Below are 13,020 nucleotides of genomic sequence, written 5' to 3' on the forward strand. Positions count from 1 at the left end.
GGGGCGCTGCCAAGATTTGAAGGGTGAGAACTGTGCCTGCTAGTTAGTCATTCTGGGAAAGACTAAACACAAGCTCAATAAACCTGGGCCTTAACCAAAAGAGGGAAAGTACGGCTTTCAGGGTCTAGTTCTCATTGTGAGCTTTAAAACATCCAGTCTGAAATTTCCTGATCAACACTAGCGAGGTAATCTGCATGATAAAGACCCCTCCGGTTCCTTCCCGCTCCCCCCTCCTCCCGCCCCCTCCTGGCCCCCAAAAGAAGACAGTCTGGCTTGAAACAAGCATTTTCTTTTGCTACTACTTCTTGCCCCACCCTCCTGCCTTTATAAAAGCCTTCTGTTTGTACTACCCCTTGGAGCACCCTTCTAGTTCATGAACCATTGAATGAAGCCAATTAGATCTTCAAATTGACTCAGTTGAATTCTGTTTTTTAACACTATATGCAATTTATAAATTTTTAAAACATTTTATTCTGAACATTTTCACACACATTTAATAATATAACAAACTCCCACATATCTGTCACCTAGGTTGAATAATTAGTATTTTGCTAAATTTGCTTCGTTTTCTAACTGAAGTATTTTCAGGTAAATCCCAAACATCATGATATTTCTTAATTCTTTCCACATATAATCTCTTTTAAAATGTGTTTTTTTAAAAAAAAACATAACCATAATACCATTATCACACCTGAAAAAATCAACAGTACTCCCTTTAATATCATTTCATATCTGGTCTGTATTTAAGTTTCTCTAGTTGCCCCCAAAATGTCTTTACAGTTGGTTTGTCTATTTCTATGTTCAAATAAATATCCTCACCTTTGGTAAGATTTCTCAGAGCCCATTAGTCAGAATTAATCATCGGTCTTTGGCACCAGATCATGACAGAGCATGTTAGAGTTACTTACAGGCACTAAATTGTAAGAAACATGAAGTAAGGGACTTGTGTTTTATTCTTTTTAATTTACCATGCCCCATTCCGAGAATAATGCCTAGGCTATTACAAAACTGCATTTTGAAAAGAAATGACATTGGCAAAGTAGGGCTCTAAGTTTAAGGTCATTACTAAGCATGGGCTACACTTTCCCCCACCCCCACCCCCGCCCCCGCCCCGGGGCACGCCACGCGGCTTGCAGGATCTTACTTCCCCCGCCAGGGATGGAACCCGGGCCCCCAGCAGTGGAATCACGGAGCCCTAACTACTGGACCGCCAGGGAATTCCCAAGGGCTACACATTTTAATTTTAATTTGTGGGCCATGATATATTCCTATAAGATTTCCTTTTTCTCCTGCTTCTATCCTAGAAAAAAATTTATCTTTAATTAACAAACTGAGGCTTTTCTTAGAACCTTCTGACAAAAGAAGCTTTAGAGATTCTGCAGAAGGAGCATTAAAAGGCTTCTTTGATTCTATTCAATACAAACCACGGGAAATGTTGAATTTTCTTTGAAGTAATCAACAAACGTCTCCAGCTACAGCTCGAGTTACACAGTAAGAACCCTTGTCAGTAACTGGGTGAGAAGTTATATTTATGATCTGCCTTATATAAAACAAATCTTTGCAAATAATAATTACTATTTATTGAATGCCTACTACAGGCAAGGCAGACTGCTACATGCTTTGCATACATTCTAACATTTTTTCCAACTCCCCGCCGAAGTAGGTTTGTCCCCATTTTACAGATATATAAACTGAGAGTCATGAAGGTTAAGTAGTTTCCTCGAAGTCAGTCAGCTAATAAAGTATGGCAGGGGTGGGCTCTGAACTCAGGTCAGTTTGAATGCAAAGCCCATGACTAGAAATAAAATGGGGCTGAAACAGAGCTGGGTCTGGCCGTTCAGAAAACATTAAGATGTTTTCGTTTTTATGCTAACTCATAGCTTGAACTTCAAACAGTTTTAAAATAATTGTTTTAAAATAACTATTTTTAGATAACTGAGCTTGCACTCTTGACTTAATCGCAGTTGCCAAGAGCAGGGTGCAGAAAGAACAGTGCTGCCTGATTGCCAGACAGACCCGGCTTCTGATTACATCTCCGCCGCTTACTGGCTATGTGCCTAGAGCATCTCTGAGCCTAAATAACATACCTTGCAAAAATGTCGAGAAGATTCCAGTACAGTGCCTGGCACACAGATCCTGATTTAATTATTATTCCCGTGTTTCTGCAGCCGCCTTCATGCTCCGTGCAAGGCAAGGCTGTTCGCTTAGGGGCGAGTTCCTTCAGGGTCGTCTCAGAGATCTTCTCTTGGAAACCTCTCCAGTTGATTCTTTGTGTTTCTTCTCCCTCATCTCCTGATTCTTTTTTTTTTTTTTAATGGAAAAATTCAGGACAACAAGGAATTATTCTGAAAGGAAATTTACAACTTAAATTATCTCCGTAAGTGCGCCACATCACATTTTTGGAGCTTTTAATGTGACTTGGATTAATTTTAGTTTACCTGCCTGCACCAAGGAGCCTCCCATGGGACCCCGGGATCTGCGGCTCCTTTTCCGGACCTCCTTTTAGAGGGGCTGTTTTTCACCTGTTCTTGGCCATCCAAGCGCCCCTTGTTCTTAGTTCCACCCCCTTGCAGACGCGCCAACGCCCAGCCTGCGCTCGCTCCGAGCGGCGGGTAAGAACCGCGGCAGGCGGCAGGGAGCGCTAGCGTCCGGCTGCGCGGCGTTTGAAGGCCCGGCGTCCAGCAGGGGGCGCCCGGTTGCCGGGCGCCCGGCATGGGAAGCGAGTCAAGCCCCGCACGCCCCCTGCGCGGCCCGCGTGACCAGAACGCACCGGCCGGCCTTCCGGAGAGGGTGGGGTTGGTATATAATGCGCGGAGGTCGGGGTCGGCATTCGGTTCTGGGCGTTAGCATCGTCCGCTCGCGGCTCCCTGCCAGGTCTCGCAGGTGAGCTGCCCTCGGGCGGAGGCTCTGGTGAGCCGGCTCGAGGCTGGCTTTGGGATACGTTGGCCGGTTTGGAGCCCAACCAGGCTGAGTCCTAGTAGCTGAGTTTTGATCAATATCTTGGATTTTTTTTTTTTTTCTTCTAGATTTGGCATTCTACACTGAAGTCATCATGAGCTTTTTCCAACTCCTGATGAAAAGAAAGGAAGTAAGGTTTTATTTATTTGTTTGTTTATTTATGGCTGCGTTGGGTCTTCGTTCCTGCGGGTGGGCTTTCTCTAGTTGCGGTGAGCTGGGGCTACTCTTTGTTGCGGTGCACGGGCTTCTCAGTGCTGTGGCTTCTCTTGCGGAGCATGGGCTCTAGAGCGCAGGCTTTAGTAGCTGTGGCGCAGGGGCGTAGTTGCTCTGCGGCATGTGGGACCTTCCAGACCAGGGCTTGAACCCGTATCCCCTGCATTGGCAGGCGGATTCTTAACCACTGCGCCACCAGGGAAGTCCAAAAGAAAAAAGTAAATTTTTAAAGCACCTGAAAATCTGACTAAAAATATTAACTTTTAAAGATGTTGAAGAAAGTATAAAATGATATAGAGCTATTCTGTTATATTTCAAGTGTTTCATATTGAAACGTCGGAGTATTTTGTTCTCTGTTAGCTTATTCCTTTGGTGCTTTTCACGACCGTGGCAGCGACTGGAGCTTTGTCTTTTGCTCTGTATTCCCTTCGAAAACCCGATGTGATGTAAGTAGGCATTCATCATTTATAAAAACGTTTTTAGCCGTGTTAGGTTGACCTTCAGTTTATGAAATGCATGGTATCAGTTTCCTGGTTTTCCCCCCAGGATAAGAATGTCGAATTGTGAACTTGGTTGGAGTCAGGGCCAGAAAGCATCCAGGTATCAGAGGACTATCAAATGATGATTAGTGATAAAATAAGTTTACTAATATAAGTTCCTTGTATCTAAATACCCTTTCATCCACTGGCCCTCCTCCTCGTCTCCTGCAGCAAAATAAAGCTTGTTGGTTTTTTTTTTTAAACTTAAGTTTTGAAATTTAAAGTTCTTAGACGGTCTTTTGGGATATACATCATCAATCTTAATCATTTTAATAACATTTTAAAATGTCAGTTCATTAGAAAGGTCTTTCCTAATGTGGTAGAGTTTATAGATTCAGTTGTCTACAATGAATCTAATCTTAGCCCTGGATAGAAGGTAGAATACCATGTATCCTGGAATATGAGGAAGAGAAAAACCTGAAACTGATATTGACCGGGTGCAGGGCTCCATGGAGCCTTAATGCTAGGCTCTGGCAGTTCATCACCTACAGGTTTCAAGCCCAGCCCTTCTGCCTCTTCCAGAAACTGGGGTAAGAGCATATTTGCTTGCTCTTAGCCTGGCACTTCCACCCTAATTGCTCTTCAGCTTATGAGAACATTCTCCAGTCTAGCCCAGTAAAGGGAATATAGACCTCCTACCCTGCAGAGGAATTGATCCTTGATGTTTGAGCCAAACTGTGAAGCTTTTTAAAGGAATGTTCCATCAATTTCAATTAACTCAATGCCTAAGTATGCACTCTGAGTCTGTCCCAAGCGTATTTATAAACCCAATATCAGACTTAGTTTAAATGCACGCACTTTAATGTTTAATCAGCTTTCTTTTATTTTTAGCATTGATCGAAAAAGAAATCCAGAACCTTGGGAGACTGTGGATCCTACTGCACCTAGAAAGGTATTGCTACATTAAAACGTGATTTATACTTAGCCGAAACCTTAGCACATTTGTCAGCAACATAGATGTAATACCTTTTCACCTTTAGGGTGCCATTTAATATGTGGTGCAAAGAGAGTGCTGTTGGGTTATGGAGATTTAGTTCAAATCCTTGCTTCATTAGTCACAGGTGATTTTAGATAATTTGGCCTCTCTGAGGCTCTCAGAATCTATAAAATGGGCACAATAATAGGGCTCTTCCTCAGAGTTTAGAGGATTAAAGAAGATAAGATAGAGTCCTTTAGCACAGTGCCTGGCCCTAGTCAGCACTCAAATATTAACTTTTATCATTATTGTAACACATCATCTCCTTTTTTAATTTAATTTTTATTTTATATTGGAGTATGGTTGATTTACAATGTTGTGTTAGTTTCAGGGGTACAGCAAAGTGAATCAGTTATACATAGACATATATCCATTCTTTTTCAGGTTCTTTTCCCAAATAGGTTATTACAGAATATCGAGTAGAGTTACCTGTGCTTATTAGTTATCTTGTCCACAGCTCTGTGCCTTTTCCCTTATTGTATAACTTGGATCATTTGTACCTTTGTTGAGTAATTACAGTGAGGAAATTTTAAGAGCCTACTATGTGCCTATCTCTGTGCTGGGAGCATCATACCTCCACTCACACGGAGCAGACACACTTTTTGAGCTTATAGTTCACATAAAACCATAGGGAATTAAAAAATCTAGAGCCTGTTAAGTGAAAGTAGGGTAAATGGATATGACCTTTCTCTCTGATCCTATAACACTCAGGAACCCAAAGGCTCTTTAGAGGGATAGAGGGATAGAACCAGCCCATATTACTGTTTTAGCGATGGGAAGAGGTGATTCATTGACTACAAATGTTATGGTGATGCTTTTTCCAAAGGGAGCTGTGCACAAATCCCAGAAGGGGACCTGAGGATGGACAGATCCTAACAAAACATTTTTATTCTTTTTTTAAAGCTTATAACAATCAACCAAGAATGGAAGCCTATTGAAGAGTTGCAGAAGGTCCGAAAGGCAACCAGGTGACCAGTCTTCGCTATTTTCTTCCAAAGAGTACTCTATGAATCTAGTGGAAACACTTCTGCACAAACTAGATTATGGATACCAGTGTGCGGAAATGCTTCTGCTACATTTTTAGGGCTTGCCTACGTTTTCAGACTCTGGATAAAGAATTATAAAGGTAGTGCAACAATAACCACATAGTCCCACAATAAGATTCTATGTTTATTTTCTTGTTGTAAATTTGCTTTGCGTATTGAAATTTTTGTGTTTATGATGCCTGAATGTTCTACTTAAAATGCATAAAGATTTGTTAAATTTGATTGTCTCCAATAAAATACCATTTGTGCGAGATTTCTTAAAGTTCAGGTATATATTTAAGTAGAGGAGAAAGTCTTTTTATGGGAGAGAAACACATTCTGAAGCATGGAACTTCATCTTTTTAAATAACACCCAGTGCAAATTTCTGTATCAACTTTTTTTCCAAGTTCACTCATTCATCAGAAATCTATTGAATAACTACCGTTATCCAGGCACTGTTCTTGTGCAGCTGAGATAAAGCAATGAACAAAACCAAATTTTGGAGGGAGAGGAATAAAAGATGGTAAGTACAGTGAGGAAAATGAAGACAAGATGGGGTATGAGACTTGCATGGGGATTGGTCTTGGAGGAAGTCCTGGGATTCTGGCAGTGATGGGAATGTGGGGCACGCGAGAGTAGCCCTCCAGATGCCAAGGCTAACAGTGGTGCTCCTGTGAGGCGTGGGGAGGGGAGGATGGAGAGCATCCCACAGTCTGGGGCTCCTCTTCACTGTGGCCAATGGTCCCTTGGAGATCAAAGGTACGATCAAACCCAGCGTGCCCCTCGGCTCCCCCTTGCCTACCTATTCTTGAAAGCGGGACCAAATAGAAAATAGCTTTTCATTAACTTCTTTTAAAAATTGAGATACAATTCACAGAACATAGTATTCATCCATTTAAAGTGCACAATTCGGTGGTTTTTAGTATATTCACAAAGTTTTACAACCATCTCTACCATCTAATTCCAGAACATTTTTATCACCCCAAAACAACACTGTACCCATTAGCAGTCATTCCCCCATTTCTGACCCCTCTGCCCCCAGCCTAGGGAAACACTAATAAAGTTTATCTCTATGGATTTTCCTCTTCTGGGCATTTCAGATAAATGGGATCACACATTATGTGGCCTTGGTGCCTGGCTCTAACTTAGCATAATGTTATCATGATTCATCCGTGTTGTAACACGTATCAGTATTTCTTTCCTCTTTATGACTAATATTCCATTGTATGGATATGCCATATTTTGTTTATCCATCAGTTGACAGACATTTGGATTGTTTCTGCCATTTGGCTGTTATGAATAATGCTGCTGTGGACAGCCATGTATAAGTTTTTGTATAGCCATATCTTTTCAATTCTCTTGGGTGTATACCTAGGTTCATTAACTCTTGTAAATAAATATCATAAATCCCTTTTTCTTAATTTCCATCTGAACGTAGTAGAAATTTAAGAGAAGGGCTAAATTCTAATCACCTTCACGGCAATAAGAATTAACTAGATCTTTCTAGAGACTCGGCAGTTCTGAAGGGATTAAAGCAAGACTACTTCTGCAACTTCTACTTTCCTTATCACCTCAAATTTTCCCAGATGAAAAATCTCCGATTATTGATTTCAAGGAATTACATGTACCAGTTAGGAAGTACAATTTTATTTGCTTAAGCTTCTAAAGGGCAATGTGGTACCATATAGGCAAACAAAAATGAACAGCCTTGTGATGCTTGGCCAATTAGGAGAGCAAATTGGTAGTGTTTGGGAGGGGACTGTGCCTTTCAACTTTAAAACACAAACCTGATTGAAATACAGTGGCTTTATGGGGTGAACAAGGCAGTGGAAGGTACCATGCAGCAGGTTTGGGAGGGAGAAAGGCCAACAGCAATATTGAAACTTAAATTTCAAAAGATTTATTGATTTTATTTTTGATAGTATTCTTAGCGTTTTCCACACATGTTTTATTTTGAAATTTTTCAAATACTCAGAGAAGTTGAAAAACTAGTACAAAGAATACTCACACTTTTTATCACTTAATATTTTGCCACATTTGCTGTGTCTCTCTGTATATTATGCTCCTTTAAAATGAACTCTGAAAATAAGTTACAGACATCATAAAGCTATTCATGCCTGAGAGAAAGGACATTCTAGCTGTTATACCATTATCATTCCTAAGAAAATTACCATTAATTCAATACTGTCACCTAGCATATAATCCATTTCCATTTCCTCTGACTGTAATGTCCTTTATAACTGTAGTTTTAAGTCCAGAATCCAATCCAAGTTTCACTTGTTGCATTTGGTTGTTAGGTTATTGTACTGAGTACTTGATGGATATGTGGTCATGGAAGTGACTCCCAAGGAGCTTGTATAGAACTCTCTCTACAGAGTTTGATCTGGATAAGATTCTCTTGCTAGTGGACTTTGAAGTTTTAAAATTTGAGACAAAATAAAGACATTTTCAAGTAATTTAAATATTTAAGAAGTTGTAAAATTGTTAAGCATTCACTATGTGGTAGGTGGTGTGCTGGCCTCACGGATTTGACATAGGAAAGGGAGATACATCTGTGAACAAATCCAAGCAATACAGTGACAGTAAGGCATGGATAGAAACAAGCACATGGTACAAAGGAAGGTTCCGAAGAAGATGGGTCCCTGAAAGCCTAGTTTCTTCAAAAACCATTAATTAGGGTAAGATAGGGAGGGTGGGAGGGAGACACAAGTGGGAGGGGATATGGGGATATATGTATATGTATAGCTGATTCCCTTTGTTATACAGCAGAAACTAACACACCATTGTAAAGCAATTATACTCCAATAAAGATGTTAAAAAAAAGCCATTCATTAGACGTCAGAAAGGCAATTGAAGTAGAGGCATGTATTTACCTAGCCACAGAGAGCTAAGACAGCATCTCTTCAGAAACTTGGAGCAATTTAGTACATGAAATTTAATATTGGAGTGTAGAGTGGGATAGGTGAAATGCATAGGGCCTTTTATGCTATTATCCTGCAAGCACAAAGGAACCAGAATAGGATTTTAAGATGGGGAAGGAGATAATACAGTTTTCTCAAGGGACTGTTGGCTATATCATCTAGAGGTGGGTGATGCGCACTGGAGGGCCATAACTAACCAAGGCAGTGGCAGAGGGAATGGAAAAGAAGGATGCGTTTGAACGTGATTGAAGAGAAGACCTCAAGGCTTATTGGATGTGGCTGGGAGATGTCCAAAATGACTCCCAGATTTCTCACCCGAGTAGCTGGGTGCTCAGTGGTGCCAAGACAGAGAATACAGGAGGAAAATAAAATGGAATGTTCAAGGGAAGCGTAGGTGAGGAATGAGTTAGGCTTTGGAACTGAACGTTGGAGAGCCCAGTAAGCTATCTAGGTAAATTACTTCTCGAGAACTGCCAAGAGGTGTGACTTGGAGACAGTTCAAGGGGTGGTAAAAGCCAGGGCGTGGGTAAACCTGCCTACAGAGGCAGTTCTAAAGTGATATGAAGACTGAACAGAGAGGAATGTCATCATGAAGGACGTGGGCAGGGGAGAGGATTTGGTCCCTGATGGGGACTGAGAGAAATGCGGAAGGAGAACCAGGAGATGCATCAAGGAGCCCAGAGAAGAAGGAAGGCTCTTCCACTGTTGGTTTCAGTTTGCAATTAAACCAAAGCCCAGAGTCCTTCAGCTTTATGGCCTTGAGCCTTAAGCAAACACCTATAATTCTCTCATATAAAAAGAAGATGTGAAGTAAGCTTTCTGAATAAAAAAGTTAAAGTCACACACCATATCACTAAAAACGAGTGAGGTCTAATTAAGTACTCATTCATCATCATTTTTAATTTTCTTGGGGAAATTCTCTCACATTTTAGTTGAGACTTTGTGGGAGAATGAAACTACAGGCTCTGAAATCAGACCACTTTGCCACTTTACTACCCATGTTACTTTGTACCTCAGATTCCTGGTCTATGAAATTGGGTTAATCTGTTACTTGCTTGGGTTAATTGTGAAGATTAATTATGTGAGGTAATAGAAGTTTCTGACATGGTGTTTAACATACACTAGTTGTTCAATAAGTATTCCCTTTTTGCTTTTTAAAAAATGATTATCACTATAAAAGAGAGAGCTCTTTGCACAGTGAACACCCAAGTGTGCTTTATAGTTCCCTCGGCTTTGACTCTGTGCTAGAGCAATGTCTGTTCTTTTCCTCTGCATTGAAAGGAGTATTCAGAAAGTCAGCCCATTATATTAATTGTGTTTAAGGGTATGAATGATCTAGCATATCCCTTCATAAATTTGCTTTGTCATGATCTATATTTGCATCTAACTGGAAAAAAAGAAGAGAAAGCTCTTAATGTGTATAAAATTATATTCTTCCATGAGTGAGAACATTGCCTGTTTGAGATTCACGCACGCCTACTTCTGGTAACTGGTCCACCTTTGGTTCATAGCACCCCAGTTATAAACCTTTGCCAGAGCGCGAACACACCCGAAGATAAACACATCTCACCTTTACTCTCACCTACACAGACACCTAGCTAGAAATAAGAACCCCCGCATATGTGCCCACCTAGATGGCCTCACGTCTAGAAAAGACATAGTAGCAAAAATAATTATTTTTATGTGTATAATATAAAAATTTGTCCCTAGCAACCACTGTCTACATTTTAGTAATCACTATATTCCACAAGCACACTACACATATTCTTACATTCAAAGATGATGGTATGGGGCTTCCCTGGTGGCACGGTGGTTAAGAATCCGTCTGCCAGTACAGGGGACACGGGTTCGAGCCCTGGCCTGGCAAGATCCCACATGCTGCGGAGCCACTAATAAGCCGGTGCGCCATACCTACTGCAACTCATAAGCCCGTGCGCCACAACTACTGCAGCCCGCGAGCCTAGAGCCCGCGCTCCGCGACAAGAGAAGCCACCGCAATGAGAAGCCCGCGCACCGCAACCGAGAGTAGCCTCCGCTCGACGCAACTAAAGAAAGCCCATCTGCAGCAATGAGGAACTAATGCAGCCAAAAATAAATAAATTTATTTTTTTAAAAATGATGGTATGTGGTTTGAATAAGGAAGGGGGGTGAAGTTGAGTATATGTACCTAAGAGGGCAATAGGAATTTTTAAATTTTTATTTATTTATTTTTAGGATTAGAATAGTAAAGAAGTTTTCCTGGCATAAAAAAAAAGTATCTTCTGTAATTCCAAGGGTTTCTTATTCATTGATTGTTTCAATGGCTGAACAGTAGTTTCACACATTCATGATAAATTGTTTCCCTTCCTAAAATATAGCTTTAGGCTGTTGCAAATTTAGTTCAAGGGATCTTTTTCACCTGAGTGAAAAAGATGAGGAACGCTTGAGATACCTGTTTAGGGTATCAATTTTTTTAAAATGTAAACTTGATAGAAGGGAAACGCAAGCTCCACTATTGATTAACAATATCTCTATTTATGGAGCACTGACTACGAGCCTGGCATTAGCTCTTTAGCAAGGATTGCCTCTTTTAATCCTCTCAACAAACCCCAGAGGTAGCTTTTACCACTCCCATTTTACAGAAGGAGAAACTAAGGCTTGGAGACGTTAAGTGAGAGCAATAGGAATTGAATTAGTTTTTCTGGTAATTATCCCTCATAATATCTTTTCCTCATGCTTAGAAAGTTGCATCAGGTAATTATGTATTTTCTCCCTAGAAACTAAGGCTTGGTTTAGGTAGTGTTTTATTTGCTTGTGTGCATACTACTTAGTTTTAAAATGAAAGCTAGAATAAAATTAAGGAAAACACTAAATTTGATAACTCTTGATGACATGCTAAAAGCAACTTGCTCATTCACTTGGTATGACTTATGATACATATATAATAAAATATTGTTTATTTGGAGAGTGGGCATACTATGTAAAAAATTAAACTCCACTTTTTTGTATTTACATCAAGTAATATATGTGATTTTCCCTTTACTTGGTTGTGTGGAATCATGAAGTCGATACTGTTCATGTTCTAAAGGTTATGTTGTTGTTCAGGTTATGTTGCCTCGGGCAAGTTAACCTGATTATTTTATTTTATAATTCCTTTGCTTATCTGAATTCTCCTTATCAACATTGATGAGAAATGGATTCATATTGCAAGGCAAATGTGACCTATTGTTTGCATGGTATTTTCTAGACAAGTTCATTGAGTAAACCTCTGGACACTTCTCAAATTTTGTTTCAGATTATTTTTTGAAGTAGCACCATTTATTTATTTATTTTACTTTTATTTGACTTTTTTTTTTTTTTTTTTTTTACTGAATTTATTCCCAGGCCATAGTTTTTGCTTCTTCAGTTTCTTCTGGGATATCTTTTTCTTCTATGCAACCTCCTCTTCTGGTTTCGGAACAATCTGCTCTTTTTCAGTAAGGATCATCTCAATGTGGCAGGGAGAGCTCATGTACAGGTTGATCCCACCATGAGCTCTCTAAGTCCTGCACTGCATCTTGGGGGCTGTGTTCACCTGGATGTGTTCAATGACCAGAGGATCTACACCTAAGCCCTTCAGTTCAGCATTACTCTCTGCATTTTTGAGCATGTGCAGTAAAAATTCAGCACTCTTTTGGGGCCATTGACCCTGCGTCCAGCCCCACTGTTTGGCCTGGGCACACCTACAAACTCCACCATTGTAACGACAGAATGGCACACGTTACTTCTGTAAAGTGATATCCTTCAGATACTTGGTGGATTTTTGGATCTGCATATCCTTAATGGCATGAAGATTTGAACTTCTTGATTTGCATGATTTTTGTGGGTTTTCTGGGTCAAGAGAATAGCGAACCATTTTCAGAGGCCACCTTGGGCTGCTTACTGGGAAACTGCACCATTTATTATACTTTTTAAATTATTTTTTAAATTGAGGTATAGTTTAGACAGAATAAAATGAACAGGTCTTAATGGTTCAGTTAGAGGAGTTTTGAAAATTATATGCACCCATGAAAGCATCATGCAAAACATGCTATTGAACATTCCTATCACCCGAGAAAGTTCTTGTGGCACAATTTACTTTTTAAATTAAAACCCACTAAATTGTACACTTTAAAAGTGTGAATTTTATGGTATGTGAATTACATCATCAAAAAAAAATCTGCTCCACATTTACTTGCTATCTCACCTCAAGAACTAATAGAGGTTTCCACCATATGTAGTAATCCGTCCCAGCCCCCGCCCCCATATATTACATTTTATTTGCTTTCTTTTTCGAAAACAGGAAATTGGAGGTTACTGAAGATTGTAAGAAGCACATCAACAAGACCAGCTGGGCCAGGGCTTGTAGTTTAGGCTGTCCCTGCAGTGA

General features: G+C 40.2%; 1 protein-coding gene and 1 non-coding gene across 3 annotated transcripts; both read left to right on the forward strand.

The window, feature by feature from the left end:
- The first annotated feature begins 2,770 nt into the window (after nt 1-2,770).
- C1H15orf48 (chromosome 1 C15orf48 homolog) lies at nt 2,771-5,908 on the forward strand. 2 transcript variants are annotated; one of them, XM_068535865.1, is made up of 5 exons: nt 2,771-2,795; nt 3,027-3,088; nt 3,532-3,617; nt 4,542-4,602; nt 5,590-5,908. In XM_068535865.1, the coding sequence occupies exons 2-5, from the start codon at nt 3,053-3,055 to the stop codon at nt 5,656-5,658; spliced, it is 252 nt and encodes an 83-aa protein (XP_068391966.1). In that variant the 5' UTR covers nt 2,771-2,795; nt 3,027-3,052; the 3' UTR covers nt 5,659-5,908. The 2 variants fall into 2 exon arrangements, with proteins under 2 accessions (XP_068391966.1, XP_068391956.1); XM_068535855.1 differs by lacking the exon at nt 2,771-2,795 and adding an exon at nt 2,820-2,883.
- A 3,915-nt stretch (nt 5,909-9,823) lies between these two features.
- Nucleotides 9,824-9,939, forward strand: LOC137752614 (small nucleolar RNA SNORA22). Its single transcript, XR_011071226.1, has one exon. It is a non-coding gene; the product is annotated as a small nucleolar RNA SNORA22 (small nucleolar RNA).
- The last annotated feature ends 3,081 nt before the right edge of the window (nt 9,940-13,020 follow it).

Source organism: Eschrichtius robustus, chromosome 1, assembly GCF_028021215.1.
Source record: "Eschrichtius robustus isolate mEscRob2 chromosome 1, mEscRob2.pri, whole genome shotgun sequence".
NCBI classification, from domain to species: Eukaryota; Metazoa; Chordata; class Mammalia; order Artiodactyla; family Eschrichtiidae; genus Eschrichtius; species Eschrichtius robustus.